At 37.6% G+C, this 21,198-nt stretch overlaps 1 protein-coding gene and 1 long non-coding RNA gene across 2 annotated transcripts in view; one reads left to right on the top strand and one right to left on the bottom strand.

The window, feature by feature from the left end:
* Positions 1–2,532: 2,532 nt before the first annotated feature.
* The window catches only part of chn1 (chimerin 1), a 56,260-nt gene continuing 37,594 nt past the window's right edge, over positions 2,533–21,198 (bottom strand). Inside the window, exons 7-13 of the mRNA XM_082176203.1 lie at positions 18,364–18,441; positions 15,067–15,151; positions 6,964–7,137; positions 6,773–6,850; positions 5,252–5,389; positions 4,332–4,437; positions 2,533–3,557 (exon numbers count right to left, since the gene is read on the bottom strand). Of these exons, the coding sequence (XP_082032329.1) occupies positions 3,386–3,557; positions 4,332–4,437; positions 5,252–5,389; positions 6,773–6,850; positions 6,964–7,137; positions 15,067–15,151; positions 18,364–18,441 (831 nt within the window). The 3' untranslated portion in view covers positions 2,533–3,385. The remainder of the gene's footprint in view (positions 3,558–4,331; positions 4,438–5,251; positions 5,390–6,772; positions 6,851–6,963; positions 7,138–15,066; positions 15,152–18,363; positions 18,442–21,198) is intronic.
* LOC309503587 overlaps positions 4,444–21,198 on the top strand; it is a 72,113-nt gene continuing 55,358 nt past the window's right edge. Inside the window, exon 1 of the long non-coding RNA XR_014207758.1 lies at positions 4,444–4,863. This is a non-coding gene — a long non-coding RNA (uncharacterized lncRNA). The remainder of the gene's footprint in view (positions 4,864–21,198) is intronic.

Genomic DNA, 21,198 nt, shown 5'->3' with positions numbered 1-21,198 from the left:
TGTTAACATGTTAATGCACTGTGAACTAACATGAACAAACCATGAACTATATATATATTTTTTTACTAACATTAACAAAGATGAATAAACGCTTCACAACATGTATTGCTTATTGTCATGTTAGCTAATCCATCAATAAACGCTAACAAATGAAACCTTTTTGTAAAGTGTTACTGGAAAAACAAATAGGCCTACAGTGCATTGACTATGATATTGATTGTGAATAAAGTGGAGTGGTGCAATGATACAGTATTTGCCAGACTGACCCATGAACAGGATAATAACAGTAAAGGCAACAATGTTTTATTTTAGAGAAAGATGTCCAAGTGTAATTGAGAAAGCACACAGAATCAGTGATATTACAAGACTTTACTCAGTCAACTAACTAACTCATGTACTGTATGTCCAAGCGTCACGTGACATCAGAGCATTTGAGGTCACTAGAACACCTCAGGTTATTTCAATATTCATTGTTATGACAGCGAGCACGTGCTTTGAAAGTCTGAATCAACGTCTATCGGCCCAAAGAGAAAGGTTACTTACTTCATACATCCCACACAGACACAAATACATATTCCTTCAGATTGTAATGTATTCTGGCGCTGGGCCGTGGCAGATGTCATTGGCGCGCGTGGAGTGTAATTCAAGCGTTATAACATCACCTTCACAGCAGCCAGGCGGACATCTTCTCTTCAGGACACCGACTCTTCACTAATGGAGATGGATTACTAATTTACACAATAACTCTCGCCATAAATTATACTGTTTTGGTCCATTTTATTTAAAGTCAGTGGTGTGAATCACAACTGTGAAAATAATCTAGTCAAACCGTATATGGAAAATAATGTAGTCAGTATGTTAAACAGGGGGACTGCAGGATATGTCAAGCGTTTCAAGAGTGTGTGGACTCAACTTAGAGAAACCATCCAACAGTTCTGGCAGGAAATACATTTTTGTCCACTGATTCTGGGGTTGGGCTTTTTGAAAGAAGTGTCATGCTCAGTAAAGCTGCATTTATTTGATAAAAAAAAAAAAAAACGTAATATTGTGAAATGTTATTGCAATTTAAAATAACTGTTTCCTATGTGAATATATTGTTAAACTGTAATTTATTCCTGTGATCAAAGCTGAATTTTCAGCATCATTACTCCAGTCTTCAGTGTCACGTGATCCTTCAGAAATCATTCTAATGATGACTTGATGATAAGAAACATTTATGATTATAATTAATGTTGAAAACGTTGTGCTGCTTCATATTTTTGTGGAAACTGGGATACATTTTTATAAGGATTGTTTCATGAATAGAAAGATTTTGTTATTTAATTTTTTTAATAATGCAAAATGTCTTTACTGTCACTTTTTCCAGTTTAATGCATCCTTGCTCAATAAAAGTATTATTTTATTTTATAAGCAACTCAGATAAATGTTACTGACCCCATAACTCTGAACGGTATATATGTTGTCTGAAGAATTTGTATTTTTACATTCACATATGACGACTCTTAGTTTACCATGTCAACAATGAGGGATGATAAACAGCGAAAGGTCACACAATCTAAAACCCTGGCTCATCATCACGCTCCATGGGTTTTTATGAGTGCAACCGCTCCATGGTTACCAGTGGAAAGAACGGGAGTAAATTGAATGGGATTTGATGGAAAATGAAGGATAGTGACTCAGAAACACACAACCTGCTGCTGATGCTAATGAATGAGGACGTGATCTGAAGACATTCAGTGCTATGTTAATGTCCTCTGGAGCTTTATGCATGTACAGCAATTAAAACATGTCCGTAAATGTGAAGAGGGGCCGCCGCGGGACCCCTGAGGCCTGCGTTCCTCTCGAAACACATCAGCGTGATTGGGACTGACCTGGAGGACTGCGGGTCTTCAAGTCTGCTGTCACTCGAGATATTACACACAGAAGCCCTGCTTTATCAAGGTCATGTGCTATGAGCACAAAAACACAATGCACTTCTTATAATTATTCTCAAAATATGAAGCGCTGTCCAGAATAGGGGACACGATAATCATGTTCCTTTCTTTTTCAACAAAGGGTCAGTGAGAGGAGGTGGTTTCAGGACATAAAATGAAATAACATATATTATCATACCGAATATTACTATATATATATATATTTGGTCAGTATAATAATATATGTTATTTAATTTTATAATATATGTTATTTAATTATTTTATAATTTAACAAATAAGGACTGACGTTATTTCATTATCATACCGAATATTACTATATATATATATTTGGGTAATGGTAATATATTGGGTTTAATGGTTTATCTTTATTTTAATCAACACAATTTGTGTAAACATTTAGGAAGTGAAATGAAATTATTTACTTGTTGTTCCATCATGAAACGCTCCATGATGATGTCACAATATTATGAAATGTTCCATATTTTAAAGACCATTTTCAAATATAATTTAACAAATAAGGACTGACGTTATTTCAAGTTAAATTTAGTATCGGTGCATCTCTAATTTTTTTATTTTATATGAATTAAATGACTCGGAGCACAGTACTAAAAGTACATTTTAATAAATTAACTTATTCATGCTCAAATCAAATACAAAAAACACAGAACCAAAAACATCAACCAGTCATGTTGAGAGTGTAAGAAGGTTTTCTAAAGGCAAGTCTAGATCAAGGATTATGAAATGTTCTTCCTGAACGTGTGTGTCTACAGCAGAAATCTCTGTGTTGGACTCTCGTGTAGAGGTCTGGCATGTGAAGGCAGAACAGAGTCAGATCGACCCGACGGAAGGAGTAAAAAAAAAACAACCAAAAAATAAAAACAAATCACAGATTTTTGAAAAATCACTGGTGACACTTTACCTGCAGAGCCATACATATGTCATAGCATACGCATACGGGAATCACAAACCTCTCATAGTCCAGCAGAAAGAGCAATATGAATGATGACTGAGGATTGTCTGAAGAGTTTCTGTATCAAATGAAGAGATTATTACGCCTGAACAACGTCACCGTCTCCATTCACGGCTCTTCAGATAAAGTGTCTCCAAAACTGACAATATCAAATTCACAATGTTTTACAAAAACAAAACAAAAACGTCCGTGTGTAACCGAAGCGCGATCTGTCGGACTCGAGCGGCAGACGAGACGACCATCCCATAATAATGCTGAAGTAGGCCACGCCCACTGTGCGGAGCTCCGCCCCCTTCAGCTTCAGCGACCCCCGACAAAAATGGGGAGGAAGACATGCAAGATACAGGAGCATCACCCATCAGACGGGGGAAAGAAGGGTAAGACCTGCTCCCAAAAAATACTGTAATACAAGAGTCCTTCATATTCAAGTCCAGACAAAAACACAACAGTGTCGCGGCGCGTTCACGCAACGCCAGTGACGCTAAAAGAGGATGTCTTCGTTCTTGATGAGTAGCTCCACCACCTGCCTCTGGTAGCGGATGTCGTTCAGAGCCGTCATGGCGTCCAGATCGGGCGCCCGCATCAGAGTCGGCCCGAACACGATCCCGAGGTTCTCAGCGTTCATCAGGTTATCCTTCTCGTTCTGAGTTACCCTGCACACACACACACACACACACACACAATATGTGAGACAACCCATCTTAAAATGCACATACTCTACCGGTCATGCAGACCCTGTTTAAATTACACCTGGTATTAAGATGTGTTTTGGTCGATCGGATCACAAGTGTAAAACAGGAGTAAACGGGGTCTAAAACATTTGAGCTTGTCCTCTTTCAACCACTTCCAGAGGTTGTTGAAAACACATTCGACCGGATTGTAGTGTAAACACTCATGTGATCGAATGTGTTCAAACAGCCACAAAACACCGTCTACTCTTCGTCTACTGATCTAATGAGTAACATTATGGGAAGAGCTCTAGCCAGAAGGGATTTGAAAGACCCAACTGAAGTTTGGTTTGAAGAGGAAAAACATACCAAGCACAATGTTCTCTCACCATTCCACAGCGTTCGGCTGGTCTTGAGCAGAAACTAAAGCTGATGCTATTTATGTTTTTCCGTCGTCTCCGTGTGCGTTCATATGTAAATTACACAAGCTTATTTAGTCCATTAGATCAAAAGATCTTAAAAAGCCCATTAATTTACCCTCCCATAGACCCTCCCCTCGAAGAAATCCGGATTGAAGTGGTTGAAAGTGGACAAAAGAGACGGATTAGAACACCAGGTGTGAACGGGAATGAGTCTCCCTCGTCTACTTGTGCTCCGATCCAGCAAAACACATCATAATACGTGCTGTACTGTCCAAGGACAAAAGAAACTCCTACAGATGATTGATTGATTTCCTTTGACTTTATTATAGTTCCTCACCTTTTTAGATGTGCCATTAGATAGCGCAGTGTTTCGCAGTGAGCCGGAGGCAGCAGCTTCAGCGCTTCATGAAGAGCTTCCAGGCGCTCGTCTGGGTCTGTCAGCTCTGACACAAACAAGCAAACGCGTCAAAAACCACCAACACTATCTGGAGGCATGACAACAGAACTATCAAATGTCACATTATATGAGCTGCTGTATTTTCTGTTCATTGTATTTGTGGTCTGCAAGTGTTTCAATTCCTGTTAACCAAAAATTTGGGGCGATTTTGAAAAGTGTAAAACCCTGATGTCTGCGATTACTTTCAAGGAATAGACATGAAAAGTGCATAAATAAATACAAAATTTGGTAACACTTTACACTAAGGTTCATTAGTTAACATTAGTTAACGTATTAATGAACATGAACTAACAATGCGCGATACATTTGCGTTACACTTTATTTTAAGGTGTCATTGTTACAGTGTAATTATATATTTAAGTACTAAGTAATATTAATTACCTACATGTACTTACTATAGGGTTAGGATTAGGTTGAGGGTTAGTTGCATGTAAATATGCATAACTTACTGCTATTACTATGGTAAATACATGTAACATATGTAACAAGGACACTGTAAATAAAGTGTAACCTACATTTGGTACAGCATTTATTAATCTTTGTTAATACAAATCCAGCTGTTCATTGTTTGTTCATGTTTGTTCATTAACTAATGTCAACAAATACAACCTTTGATTTGAATAATGTATTAGTAAATGTTTAAATTAATATTAACTAAGATTAGTAAATGGTGTAGAAGTTCATTCCTAGTTCATGTTAACTAAGGTGGTTAACTAATGAACCGTATTGTAAAGTGTTGCAGGTTTTGAGTATGCAGGAAAGACACATCCACTGATGGAGAGACCCGGCGTGCGACTCACTGGCGGCCTCGATGAAGCGTGGGTACGCGTCGTACGTGATGACGGGGATCGGAAGGTCCCTGAAGTACAGTTTAAGAGCACCTGTGATGATGTTGATGTCTTCATAGATGTTGACGGAGATGTCTGCTTTCTCTCCATCTGAACACATTGAACACAGACACGTTTAGCTAGGTTGTGAGGACTCTTGTGCAGTGACTCTGCCAGTAATTTAGTGTTAAGAAGCCACTAAAATAACAGATAATGCTTTCTATTTGAATATATGTTAAACTGTAATTTATTCCTGTGATCAAAGCTGAATTCTCAGCATCATTACTCCAGTCTTCAGTGTCACATGATCCTTCAGAAATCATTCTAATATGATGATTTGCTGATAAAGACACATTTATGATTATTATTAATGTTGAAAACAGATTCATATTTGTGTGAAAAAAAACATCCTACTGTAATTCAGCTTTTTCATGAGAGGAATAAATTACATTTTTAATTATATTCAAATAGAAAATTGTAATAATATTACACAATATCACAGTTTTACTGTATTTTTTGATCAAGTGAATGTGGCTTTGGTGAGCAGAAGAGACTTTTCCCAAAAACATGAAGTATTCCAAACTTTTAGTAATTTTGTTATATGATTTTGTCACTTTTTATACATTTTTGCAAATATATCTATTTACCTTAATTTTTTAGTACTTCAACTTATTTTAAAGTCACCTTGAAATCAAAATGGATAATTTTTCTACTTTGGAGTATTGCAGTATTTATAATAAATTATTTATCCGTACACATAATTTTTTTAATTCATGTGTCCTCATAATCTTTAATCAAAATAACTTCCAATAGCAAACCACAACCATCCCAATCAGTTCCCCACGGACAAAATCAAGCCCCGCCCACATGAGTTCTGGTTTGAGGAGCCGTTTCACTCAGATAAACGGCACAATAGAGAAAGACTTATACGTCTACGTTTTACATCTAATATTATAGTACATCTTATTTCAGCTTTATTTCAATTAACAAAAGGGATTTTTTATACTTTTAGTTTTAGTTAAAAGTAACAACCCTGATGGTTTCTAAATAAATAAACAACAGGTATCACTGTACATGTAATCACTAGAAGAATCCGAAAAGATCCAACTGGATAAACTGAAATTCCTACAGGATCTTTTTTAGTCCTAGTAATAATGCAGCGGTGGAAACCAGTAGAGATCATATTGTTTGTTTCTCTCTAACGTGATCATATTCTCTCTCCCTGTCCTTGTATCATCTAAGAGTTATTATGAAACAGTAATGCTTATGGATATGAACAGATGGGCGGAAATCCTCCCACAAATGTGCCACTTTAACATCTAAGCAGCTCAGAGTATTTCACATTACATAAACCAACAGCTCGATATGCAAGACAAAGGGTGACCTAAAAAAAGCAGCGGTGAGCATGTGCATGCCATTCATCAGGATTACACACACAGATGTGTGTGTGTGGGCATGTGTGGGTCGTGACGGATCAGGCTGAACGCCACTCACCTCTGTCGAACGATAACTTCACATCTTCGATTAGGTCACTGAATCCAGAGATTCGATAGAGACCCTCAGACTTCAAACCTGAGACACAAAACGTGTATTATAGCACACATAATGCTCCATAAAAATGCAATAATGTCCTAACATTGGCGATGGGAATAGTTCACAGAAGTGTGTGTTCAGCATGTGATCACCTCGTGACTCGATCTCTCGTATGCACATGTCCACCACCATGGGCCGTTTGGTGTTGTGAGCCTTGACCAGCGTGGTGAGGTCACAGCTGTACACCTTCTTCACGTGCTTCAGGTCCGGCTTGCAGTCGTTCGGCACCATCTTAGAGCACTGCTTATGGACGTTCAACCCGCAGTCTGAGGAACACACACATTTACTCCATTACTCCTGCCTAAACAACACAAGGTCAATAAATCAGCAAATAAAGCGATCAATCCAGCGTGCTGAAATGACGGAATAAGTGTGTGGCGTGAGCAGTTTCACGCCGATATTATTGATCCTGAAGTTGATATGCTGTAGTTAAATTAGAGCCAGAATGCTGAGCTTTCGTTCTGCTTAATTAGTGACCTCTCCTGACCCCTGATCAGTGATGTCAGCCGCTCTGATTGGCTGACGGGGATTTCAACGGTGTCACCTTGGCCGATGACAGAACATGCCAGGACTACAAATGGTGCCTTATAAAATATGCATGAGCAATTTCAGGCCCCTAACAGCTTCATAAGCCCCAAAAATAAATCTCTGAGAACCCGGAGGAGTGAAGTGTGTGTTATTCACATCAGAGGAGATAATTGAAGAGATAGTCGAGCCAAACATTTTTTATTCTCTCATTATTTATTCACCCTCATGTTGTTCCAAACCTTTATGACTATATTTCTTTTGTGAAAAATATTTGAAGAATGTTGGTAACCAGTCAATTTTGGTGATTATTGATTTCCACAAGATATTCCTCAAAATATCTTCTTTATATTCCACAAAAGAAAGAAAGTCATGCAGGTTTGGAACAACATGAGGGTGAGTAAATTATGACAGAATTCAAAATTTCCATTTACGTACAATATAGTACCAAATATTAAACCAAGGGTTATTTATATATTTAAGTACTGAGTAATATTAAGCAACTACATGTACTTACTATAGGGTTAGGGTAGGATTAGGGTTTGATTGAGGGTTAGTTGCATGTAATTATGCATAATTTACTGTTATTACTATGGTACACTGTTACCAAGCCAAGAATAATAAAGCAAATGTATATTTTCTCTAAAATAATGCTAATAATTATAGGAAATAGAGTTCTGAAGAAACACAAACTCAATGTTTTTACTGCAAAGATAAGGAAATGCTAAACTAAAAATCTGAATCCATCAAACACAAGTAAAATATGTAATGTGTTGTAATTTACATCAAATGTGACAATTTATGCAAGAATATCTGTATGAACATTTACATAAGAATGATAAAATGTACATAAGAGCCGATAAGGTATAAGTTTATATGATCTTTTTTTGCTCGTTTCACAAATGAGCCCGAATTACAAAGATAACTCTTTTCTCAAACATTCCCTCCGTCTTCCATTGGTGGGACAAACTGATAGCTCCGCCCCCCAACTCATGCTATTGGTTGAGCCAATTTTAGGTCAGGCCGCTCAAACAAACGTCAGAGAAATTAACTTGAGACATTTTAACAGATATATACTGTATACTACTAATGATAATAAAATCACATATCAGTGTTGACTTGGTTCTTTTAAACAGCAAACACTAACCAACCCTTCAACTGCACCCATGCAACCAGTGCAGACAGACTCCAGGGCTCACACGCCATATGCAAATGTAGGCAAATTAGCTGATTAATATATAATGTGGCCTCCTAAATGGGCCAGCTGCTTCAAAGCAAGCACCAGAGAGACATGGATGAAGACAGAAAGAAGAGGAAGACTGAGAACGTAGGAAAATAGAGACAAGAAGCAGCTGAAAGAGAGAGAGAGAGAGAGAGAGCGCTCAGGGCAGATGAGTTCAGTGTGAGAGACACTCAAAACAACGTGACCTGGAGAGAGAGAGAGGGAGAGAGAGAGAGAGAGAGAGAGAGAGAGAGAGAGAGAGGGAGAGAGAGAGGGAGAGAGAGAGGGAGAGAGAGAGGGAGAGAGAGAGAGAGAGAGAGAGAGAGAGAGAGGGATGAAGAGAGAGAGAGAGGAGTCCTGCGGGCGACACCAGACCTCATTTCTGCAACATGTGCAGTGCAAGTCTGTCATAGAGGCTACATACAATTATAATACGAACATGGCTTTTACTGGTGAGACTTTTGTTTTTGTAATCAGGCTTTCAAAAGTAATAAAAAAAACAAAAAAAACAATCGGATTTAGATTTATCGGCTAATATATCGGTTATCGGCTTTCAAAATATAGAATTATCGGTTATCGTATCGGCCAAAATGTCGGTTCATCCCTATTAAGGATGATGAAAAGCAAAAACCTATATTAAAAAGCATGTGCCATGTTCTTAGAAATATAATCTTTGTATTCACGTTAATTTCATCAAAAAAAGAATGATTAATGACTGATGTGTAGGCTACTGCACTTTTTTTTCAAGAAATGTAAAAGCTTCTCTTTTCTTTTACAAACCATGAAATCTTCGATCATGAGTATAAAGTTACGATGTCGTAAAAGTAAAATTATGTGATATTTTCTAGAAAATTCTCTCTACGGCATTGTTTCCTGTTTTATGTTCTCCTGTCACATGACAACAAACGACACTGGCGATTGGTGGACAATTTTATTTACATTTTTTTTAGAACTGCTTTTTTAAGAAACCATAACAACAAATATTATGCCAAACTACTAGTCTTTTCAGCTGTCTTTCATTATGATCAGAGTACGGTTACACCAAACAACTGAACACATGGAAGAGGAAGAATTCAAGTCGTGTAAACATGTCAGGATCATATAATCCCCAAAATATAATCTATAGCTGGCTTCTGGATTCATCTTTTTTTAACCTCAAAACAATGTGGCAATAGATTTTTTAGAATCTAAATCCATGCAAATACACACTTAAAAATAATGTTTTTTGTTGTTGTGTGCAGCAAAGCCATATAGGAGAACCATTACGGGTCCCTAAAAGCAGCTTTCAGTGCACAGGTCTTAAAAGAACCATTATTTCTTAGCGTGAAGAATATTTTAAAGAGTGTATATGAATTATCCGCTGACACTCATTGTAAAGACTCTGCGGCGTGTGATTAAAAACGGCCCCTTGAGCGCCTCTGTCGTCCTGAGACTTCAGCCGTGCAGAACTGTAATTATTTTAGAAAAAGAAGAGCGAGGTTTATGATAAGCGGAGGAGACAGGCGCTGATAGAGGGCACGTCTCTAATGCGTTCAGTGTGTGAGCCGAGGTCAGTGTGTGAGCCCTTGTTCATCACAAACACACCTCTGCACGACCTTTACGCCATCGGGACAGGTCAAATATAATAGATTTTCATTGTAAGTGTTATTAGATGAAAAAAAAAGGGGCTTTATTTGAAGCCAGAGTATAAAATGCATTATACTAATTGTTTAGCATCATAGCATCACTATTATAGTTTTAGTTCATATTTTGAATTAGATTTTTTTATTTTAAGATTTTAGATAAAAGTTTTAGTAATGTAGTTGTTTGCTTGTAATTTTTTCCAAGTTTAAAAATAAATAAATATATATGTTTAGTTTATTGTTTTTGTCATTTGTTAAAAAAAGTAAAGTTAAAGTTAAAAAAAAAAATATATATATATGTTTTAGTTAAAAATTGAAACATAATTGAAATATATTTTTCAGCGGGGCTCATTTGCATATTCATAGAACCGCATATACTAAATGAGGCAAAGAGTGTAGTTACACATTCAACCTATTTTAAGGCATGAATAATTTTTTTCGAGGAGAAAACAAATATTTAAATATGTAATTTTGGTGATCAAAGATGAGTTTTATGGGATACAGTGGTTGACTACAGGGGGACTTTAAAGTTTTTGTTAATGATAACCTTGCAAAATGCATTATAATGCATTCAAAATGTCTGAGAAAGCACATAATAATCTACTGTAAATGATTCTGTTCCATCAAATTATTAGAAAATTAATGCACGCCCAAGGAGAAATTGCATCATCTGCACATTCATTTTCAATAATTCAATGGACCAGAGTCAATTACTTTGCTTAAGCCACAATTACAATATAGACATGCATTTTAATGCATTTATCTAATGGCATTTTCAGGTTTTACCATGTGAAAATGCAACTGGGGTTACAATCATTTATGAAAAATAAATAAAGCATTCTGAACATAATGCATTGACTTAAAGTCAGTTGTAACCCAGAGGTGTTATAAAGCCAATATCTTGGGCTTTATTCCGGTGTTTTCTCTTCTGTGAGAGTGTTCCAGTCTCCTGAAATTCACACACCGTGTGACCCAGTGCTGCTACGAGCGCTGAATTTCAATGTGTGCGTGTGTGTAAAGAGCTCTCAGCCCCTCTTCTCATTATAAAGACATGCCAGCTTTGTTTTCAGCCTCTGCCATGATGGCCTGGGCCGAGGGGGGTCTCTCTCTGTGTGTGTGTGTGTGTGTGTGTGTGTGTGTATGCGCTCTCTATCCTCTCAAGAGGCAATGTGGCACAACATGCCCGGGCACTGGGGCTGGCAGACACCCAGCACACAGCTCCCAGTCTCACTCTCTCACACACAAAAAGCAAAAGAAAGAAGAAAGCATGTCAGATCGCAACGCTGAATGCAAATCTCTACATCAAATGAGATTTCAATGCCCTAGTTTCTGGTGGCATCACAGAATATAAGAGAGAGAGAGCGAGAGAGAGAGAGAGAGAGGGAGGTGGAGAGAGAAAGAGAGAGAAAGAGAGAGAGAGAGAGAGAGAGAGAGAGAGAGAGAGAGAGAGAGAGAGAGAGAGAGAGAGAGAGATAGAGAGAGAGAGATGAGAAAACGAGGTGGATGCAAGTAGCGTAAAAAAGGGTCTCAGAATAAGGGATTTTGAACACAAGCTGCTTTCAAAATAGTTTCATGCATTATTCATCAAGTCAGTTCATGAAAACACATGTGTCACTCACATTATCGTATAAATAAATCATTAAAACATACACAACCGACCAACCACAATATCCTTCCTTTAAAGAACAAAACTGAATTCAACAGAGATAATGTGTATGTGTCCTAATGTGTGTTTAAAAACATCCTTTTTTTGCACCGAAAATACAATTAACGGACATTTTCTTTTAAAATCATGTCTGTTGTAATAAAGAATAAAATATATAAATAGTCATGATGCCAGTGTTCAGAACAGTCTGTTTCTTGCAGATGTAGGACAGTCTATGTTCACTCCGTCCACACGCTAATCAGCATTCACATACTCCTCTTCCAGAGTGAACACACTGACCTATATGAGCTCCACACACACACACACACACACACTCACACGCACACGCACACTCACACGCACACGCGCACACACACGCGCACACACACACACGCGCACACACACACACACACACACGCGCACACACACACACACACACTCACACGCACACGCACACGCACACACATTATTTTGCTTGCTTTTAAAGTAATTCCATATATGCATAAATATAAAAATATTTGAACGCTATGAGTGGAAAGTACCTAAAATACTCAGTGACAGATGTAGGGTATAAACCACCGCATTTGACTTCCTTTGTTTATTATGGTGTGAAAAAAGTGTGAAGCTTAAGTTAATCAACTGTTTGTAACCAACAACAAAGGTCAATGTAGAGAATGTGTTAAAACCACAAGCGGAGGTGAAAGTAATGACGGCTATAGTGGCGAAGGGGAGAAGCGCTAGAAGACGAGCGTAAACAACAGTTCATGGACCAAATGGGATTGTAATTCCTCAAAAAGGCTGAGGAGTGAAGCACATTTATTGTTCTTTATAGTGGAAACAGGTTCTTTAGATTATTAACTCTTTCCGCGCCATTGACGGAATTATCCGGCTTTCACTGTTATACGGTAGGGGGCGCTATTACACATCTAGTACTGAATCTCCTGATCAAAACACAGGAAAAGAAGCAGCAGAAACAAATGATAAAAGTGTTATACACATTGTATTTTTTATTTTATTTTGAAAGAAAAGAGGAGATTTTTACAGAGACAGCCGCCCACGGCTAAAAATAACTATTGTTCTTAAATGTTTAATAACTTTTGAACCGCTAATCCAATCTGTGTGCTTTAAAAACTTTTGAAAAGAGGAGATTCATCGTGTGTATGGTCTCATGGTGTCGTGTTTGTCCGAGTCGGACATTCAGAGGCTCCGTAGTGAATGTGATTGCTTCATCAAGTTTTGATCAGCATTGATTCGTCAAAGAAACTCATGCGGTTTGTTCTTCTGAGCCAAACAGAAATGATTATTGATGTTAAGTCCCGCCCCCATGCCCAGATTGGTTGAAACTATCATCTACTCAACCAATAAACATAGGTTTTGTTTCACAAGACAATTTTCACAATTGTTGTCTCTACTTACTGTGTTTGGCGTTTATGTTTATAATGAATATTATATATATATATATATATATATCAGTGGCGAGATACGTTGGATGGGTTTCGTGTTCACTGCTTAGTTGCTTACTGCTACGACACATAGCAAGACAGCTAAAGTTTTATATATAATATAAATTGAAATTTTTATTGAAAGTAGCCTACATTTACCTGTTGATGCTTTCACAAGCACCCGTAAAAGCAGTTGAGTTGTATCTGATTTGTGTCAGGTGCGACGCGCAAAAGGGACAAAATATGCTGTATTTTTGTAATTCCACTAGGTGGCGCTAGTGTCAGAGAAATGACATGCTTCTCTTTAAACGGTACGGCACATCGGCTGAGGACACGCATCTAAATCAGAGACGACAAATAAGACAAATTTAAATGTATGCCAGAAGTGGGTTTTTTTTATTGAGTTAAAAATAAGCATAAAATAATCAATATTAGAAGCCTATTATGCGTAAAATGTAATTAGAATAAATGTAAGTAGCTATAATAAAAATATAAGTATGCTTTAAAAATATGCTGAAATAATGCAAACTGATGACTTTAACAAACACACAGACTATGATTAACAGCCTCAGATAGTTACAGTAGGTCTACTTACAGTAGTTCTATCTTTAACAGTTTATACATTTTCGTTAACAATACATTTCCTTATGGAGAAACAAAGTACTATGAAAATAATTTCAGGTTTCACTTTTTTCCACTTAATTTAGTCTATTTAGTTTTGTATCAAATGCAATGTGATTTTCGTGATCGAGATTTGGCAGCAGCAGCACATTTTTCCTCTTGGACATTGGACAGCGTATTAAACACCCCATATGCCAGCAAACCAATGAGAACGCAGGACAGTGATGACGATCCATAACAACAGAGCGTGAACCAATGAGAACGCGGGACAGTGATGATGATCCATAACAACAGAGTGTGAACCAATGAGAACGCAGGACAGTGATGACGATCCATAACAACAGATCGTAAACCAATGAGAAGGCAACAGATTGCAAACCAATGAGAACGCAGGACAGTGATGACGATCCATAACAACAGAGCATAAACCAATGAGAACGCAGGACATTGATGACGACACATAACAAAAGAGTGTTAATGTTTATAGTGTTAAAGTTAATTAGCAAGACCACGAATGGCTTGGGTATGTAGAGCATTCGCAGGTTATGGACTTATGGACTGAACTTTTTTGGACACATCTAGATTGTCAGTAAATAAAAAAACACAAGTTTTCTCTGAAAAGCGCCTATAATAATAATGTTGTAATAAATGGCCATAACTTGTTTAGGGATTGGGATAAAATTTCATCTGGAAATCTAGAACATCCAGGTATAACTTTCTAAAGGGAAAAATCCAAACTTCAGGAGCTTCTGTTTGAGTTCACAGTAAAAAAAAAAATATATATATATTTTTTAAATCTGGTAAATTCATCCATTCTCAGACAAAATAAATGTTAAAATAGGGACTTTAAATGAGATAGTTTGAAACTTTAAGTTCTCCTGTGTAAAAGGATATATATATATATATATATATATATATATATATATATATATATATATATATATATATATATATATATATATGAATGTATGTAAATATACAATACATATTATAAAATATAATAAAATGAAACTAGTAATAACTACGTCATAACATAATAACTATGTAAAAGCAATGGTAATAGGTGAAAAACCTGATTCCCAGGGTGATGTTTGCATCGGGTGTGTGTGTGTATTTACCTGCACATTTGACTCCCTGAGCGATGAGTCCCCACATGAAGTTAGCGCAGTACTCGCACCAGTGTGGCCCTCTGAAGGTGTGCACCTGCGGGACAAACACACCACACGTGAACACACTCCTGCTCCCGTGAGCCGCTCACACCTGCTAATAAAGATGAATGCGTGAGTCAAAGCTGATTCTGATTAATCCAATCTCAATTAATCAGAGAGAGAGAGAGAGGAAAGCCCTGCACTCTCGCTCGCTCTCTCCAGGTTACAGCTCGTCCAATCAGACGCGTGCACACGCTGGTACGGGACACACCAGTAACACCACGACCGTCTTACAGTAGATGATGAAATCAGTGTACATCAAACCGACATCAACCCGAGAAGTGCCCTATTTACATATAAAAGAGGCCTGAGGAAGATAAATGATTTAATATTTACAGAGCTGTGGGGATTTGAGCGGTTTATGGAAAAGAGGACAAAGAAAAGCATGTGGTTTACATGATTATCAAAAGAAAGCCTTGTTTCTTATTCTTAACTGTAGAACTGAGTGTCGTCTCTGGTTTCAGTTTACCTAAAACATTGATGTGCTATAGTTATGTTCCTTGTACTACTCTCTACTCTTTCTCTTTCTTCTATATATTTCTTATACAGTCAAACCAAAAATTGTTCAGACACCGCATATAAATTTGTATATTTTTTTACTAGTGGGTGCAGGATACTATAGTTTATTTATGTAAATGAGGATAGCAAAATAAAGTAAACTGTGACATTTTATAACCAAAGATCCTTCATACAGTGGGCGCGTTTCCATTACAGATTTGAGCAAAACTTTTGCGATTTTTTCTAAATATCGATAAAAAACGATTGCGAAATGACGCCGTTTACATTAACCGATGTTATGCGAATAAAACTTCATTTTTTACTCTCGCGATTAGTAAAATAATTCCAAAAACTATGGCAACAGACGTTGGTAGGTTTATGTACTATATCCCGGCCACTCCACTAGCCATTATTATTAACCGAAGGAGATGTATGTGTGTTTTCCAAGCATTAATGGTGAGGAACGACCCTTATTATACTTGTGAGCGGCACATATGAGGTGTTTCTGGGTGTTTCTCCCTCAGATCTGCTTCAAGGTCTTGATTGTAGCATTTATTTGAGGTTTAGAATCCATTATTCTTGTAATTCTTCTGTCTTTTATGAATTTAAGAACTCTGTCTCGTATTCTGTCCAAACACACCGCGTCATCTACGTCAGGTGACCTGGAAATGCGCAAAAACTGTTTTCATTGCAGTTTTGCGAAATATTTCTTTTTTGAATTGCCTGAAAAACCTCCTCATGCGAGCGTGAAAACTTTTTTGCGATAAATGGGAGTTTTTGCGAAATTGACGTGTTTCCATTGGGCGTATTTTCAATTCGCAATTTCAATTTGCGCAATTTGAAGGGTAATGGAAACACAGCTAGTGACTACCAGTAACATTTAGACACTAAAAAACTCAGACACTTTGACCAGTGTGTTTTTTCTTTAATTGCTAATGGACCTTTTTACACGCAGACTGAACTAAATGAAGCATTGCTTGGTAATTGTTTGAGCTAAACTGGTATTATCTAATTGTGTAGTTAAATTTAACAGCTGACAGATATTCAACATAACTCATCTGAGAGAGAGTCTAACAGAAGGATGAACAAAACCAGTGAAATATCAACTGATTTCATAACTCTGAGTTCTTGTCATATTTTATTAATAGTGAATAAACTGTGATAATGTGAGAAATGTTAAAGGTGTCTGAATGCATTGTGGTTCGTTTGACTCAGGGTTTATTTACTGTAATGCAATGCTTAGTGTGTAATGATCTCCATGTTTCTAACAAATATAACTACTTATTAACCGTCCTGCTGATGAAACCAGCCAACATCCAGTATCTGAGCATCTAGAACGGGGGATAACCATGCGACAAACAGGAGAAAAGCAGGCGTGAGGGAAAGAAAGGAGCAGAAAGAGCTGTTTGTGGAGTCAGCAGTCTGTGAGGTTTGAGGACATGAGGGGGGTTCTGGGACGGGACGGCAGGACTTGCTCATGATACAAGCCAAATGAGGAAACACTGCTATGTGTTTACCATCCCTCTATCAGTTCCCTAATCTCTCCATCTGTCACCCCCGCGCTCCCTTTCCTCTCCAACACAAACAGAAGATGCATTTATTCCATTTGTTTTTCCGAACCTCTGGCCTTAAACAGATTCCCGGTTAACTCCTCCAACGTCTCCTGAAACCTGCACCGCTGCCACGGCAACAGCACTCCCCTCGGGACGCGTTTAAATCACATTTGCATAGCATCCTATGACACATTTGCTTAAAAAATGACATAAGATTGCCAAACATTTAAATTAATCATGGTCAAATTTAGACAGAATCGAGACCATTTTGAAAGAATGCAAAACAATTTTTTTATACACCACGAATAATAATATTAGCAACATTATTTACCAAAAATATTATTCTCTTATCCCATTACCATTGTTCTTGTTTTAGGCACAAATTAAACTAAATTAAGCTAGCTTTATCTATGAGACAAGAAAAAAAATGCAAATCAAGTTACAAAAATAAACTTCAAATTCTTTAAAATGTTGTGGTATTACTTTTTAAAGACTTTTATAATGTCACAAAGACTTAAAATGTACAAAACATTTCAATTAATCAGAAAAATTTAGACCATTTTGAAAGAACGTACAACAATGTTGATGCACCACAAATGATAATATTACCAATATTATTTACCAAACATATTACTAAGTTTATTTTCTTATCCCATTTAATTCAAGTGAACTTTATGCATAAAAAAAAAAAAATATATATATATATATATATATATATTATTTTTTTTTATCAGAAAATTTGGGCAATTTTTTTTTTCTTTTATAATGTCACAACACCACAAAATTTTTCAAAACATTTCAATGAATCACAGAAAATAACGGACCATTTTGATGGAATACAAAACAATGTTGATACACAACATATAATAATATTATTTATTGGTGATAAACCCAAAAACATTTCTACGCACATTTTGTTTCTCATCCTGTAAGCAAATAGTTTTTGTTCTTTAAGCACAAATCAAACTCAAAGAAGTGAGCTTTATGCATAAAACAAGAAGAAAATCCAATCAAGTAACAAAAATAAACTTTAAATTCCGTTTCCCCCCCTAAAAAAATCTGTCAAAACCCCCTTTCTAATAACGTCTTCATGCCAACATCATCTCCAGTAAAATGATCCAATGAAAGCAGGCCATGAGGCTTAGCGGGTCCTTACCTTGAAGTTGTGGACTTTCTCGTACTTGGGCGCGCGTTCACTCTCCTTCAGCGTGGCTCGCCGGACCAGCGACGTGAGCTGCGAATAAGCAAACAGTTTGAGAGGTTGCCAGAGCGTGGCGGGAGGTTTCTGAGGACTCATCTTCATCCCCAGAGCCGCTGCCACCATGCCCTGCTCCTTCCCCTCGGCCTTGGCCTTGTGCACCAGCGACTTCTCCTGCTTACGGAGAACATAGGACTCGCGGGACGGCATCTCACACTCCACCCCACGCCAAACACACCGACCGAATAAACTCTGCACAACTCCGAGGTCTCCTAACAGACTCTACTACATCTTCTGCCAGAGATTTGATGCTGGAAAAAATCTATTCAATCACCAATATGACCATCCAATTAGTCCAAATAGAGTTTCTTCAACGGATGTATGAAGCCCTGAGTGTGAGTGAGTGTGTGTGTGTGTGTGCTTCTCCCTGGGCATCTATATGCAGATGAGATGAGTTGTTGAGTTAATCCTGTCCTGCCTGCGAGCTGAAGATATCCTCACTGGAGCGCTGCCTCAAAGAGAGAGAGAGGGGGCGAGAGAGGGAGGACCCAAACACAGTCACACTGAATTACACAGCTCAAATCAGCCAATCCCAGCAGAGCTTTATCAGTGAGCTCACCCCACCTTACAGCAACCAACCCCCCAATCACTGCATGAGTGGGCTGAGAGAGAGAGAGAGAGAGAGAGAGAGAGAGAGAGGACTGTAATGAGAGGTGAATGAGTCATGGATGAGCTCTGAGCTCATTCTCCTCGAATAAAAGCACACGGATGTACCATAAACACAACCCACACTATGTATTAGGGATGCACGATTAAAAAAATAATTCCAATTGCGATACAAAAAAGTCCAGGTTTGCTGTGCTTGTTTGTACAGCTGCAAAATGTTGTGGTTGTACATCAATATAAAATAATAATAATAATGATTATTATACTAAATGAAGATACTATTAAAATATTTCACTGTAAAACCCCCCAAAAAAATATTTCAGAAAAACTATTGTTATAACTGTAAAATTGCATTACTAATATTTATAGATGTCTATTATAAATTTTCAAATGATCAACCATTAACCATAATAATAATATGATATAAGAAATATGACTTAATACAATCAAGATTTTAGGAAAAAAGATTTATTACCATTCTTAATTTTAAACCGGTAAACAATCAAACTTTTATTTTGATGGAAAAAATTCCTTAAAGTTTCCCTTTTTTGGACCGGAAGCTGTTAAATGCACTTTCTAAATGACTCTTGAAATGTGTGTTGTTGATGCAGTGATGGAGTTTGTGTGAAGCTGAACCGCTCTGAGCCGCTGCAAACATCACATCACAGCCTTTGCCATTCGATGATTACCATTGGCCCTCTGGAATACTTGACTGTGATTGGTCAATTCTGAGATCAAATGTGTTTTTTTCTATAGTGATGATGAACTGACCAACCGATGTCCTAACTACATCTTAGACGTGCTAGTTTCATATCTCTTGTATCATGCCAGTGATTTCAAATCAATATTTCATGTCACATTTACTGTTCAATGAAATGAATTTGTCATAAAACATGAATAAAACCCAATTCTTGGAGTGAATTTCCTTATTGGACACTGGGATACATCAGGTGTTCTGTGTGTAATTAAATCTACGTCCCGCTTTACAAACGAGCACGAGTCTTTCCTCTCAATCACACACAACACGTGCGAATCTCCAATCTGCCTTCATAAATCACACTGACAGCATCAGACAAACGACCCCAAAGAGATCAGCCAGAGATTATGTCTGAACAGTCTCTGTTTATGTGCTATTATTATTCTGTATATTAGTGACACACTGATATATCGGCCAGGAAGATTCATCGGCTGATAATTGCCTGATGTTTTGAAAGGCATTGGTCAAAAACTGCGTCTCTGAGGTTCATTTTAAGGAAATCTTGTGTAAAATAAGCGAATTAAATAAAATTATATCATATGCACTACAGTTCAAAAGTTCGGGGTCGGTAACATTTCTTAATGTCTTTAAAAGTGAGTCTCTTATGCTCACAAAGACTGCATTTATTTGATTCAAAATACAGTAATATTGTGTTTTATTATAGTTTGCATGGGCAAGCACCACTCCCGCTGTTTTAATAAAATAGAAATCTATTTTTGCATTAATTAACCATGGTGCATGTGTGAAGATCTTCAAATCTGAACTCTTTAATCTGTAGTTTGAACTGAATTTTTTTTTTTATTATATACTCTTCCTCAATCTTCCTCTCATCTCAGCTGGATTCTCTTCTCAAAGCAGTATGTTGGATCCAGACACACACACACACACACACACACTCTTTGATCAATAGAGGACTGGATTCTCTCCAGCACAGAGAGTAAAGTGCCCGAACGTAGAGAGACCTCCCGCCTCTGGCTTCCAGATCAATAAGCCAAACGGAGGCAGAGAATATGAAACCGCTGGAGCAAAGATGAAACGCTCCGCGTCCGAGTGTCCCATCTCTCCGCAGACCTGAAGGACCTTCACACACACGACTGTTACCTGTGCCAGCAGGTGTGTTCAACATGGCATCCCGGGTCATTTCACACGCACACGCCGCTTCGAGAGGACCGTATGGGACAGTGTGTCTGGCAGGAACTGGGCTTTCTGTCCGATCTCTAATTGACAAGATTGATTTTTCTGCTTTCTCAAATGTGTCTGGGGCAAAACGGCGGTCATAAATGGGCGGAGGCGAAGAATGGCTAATTCAAGGCCATTTCCTTTCTTCTCCCAAAACCACACAAGTGAAAATCATTCAGTCTGACACACAA

This window comes from Leuciscus leuciscus, assembly GCF_965113295.1.
Source record: "Leuciscus leuciscus genome assembly, chromosome: 7".
Lineage (NCBI taxonomy): Eukaryota > Metazoa > Chordata > Actinopteri > Cypriniformes > Leuciscidae > Leuciscus > Leuciscus leuciscus.
The sequence above is the reverse complement of the archived record's forward strand: the minus strand, read 5'-3'. Positions and strand labels throughout refer to the sequence as shown.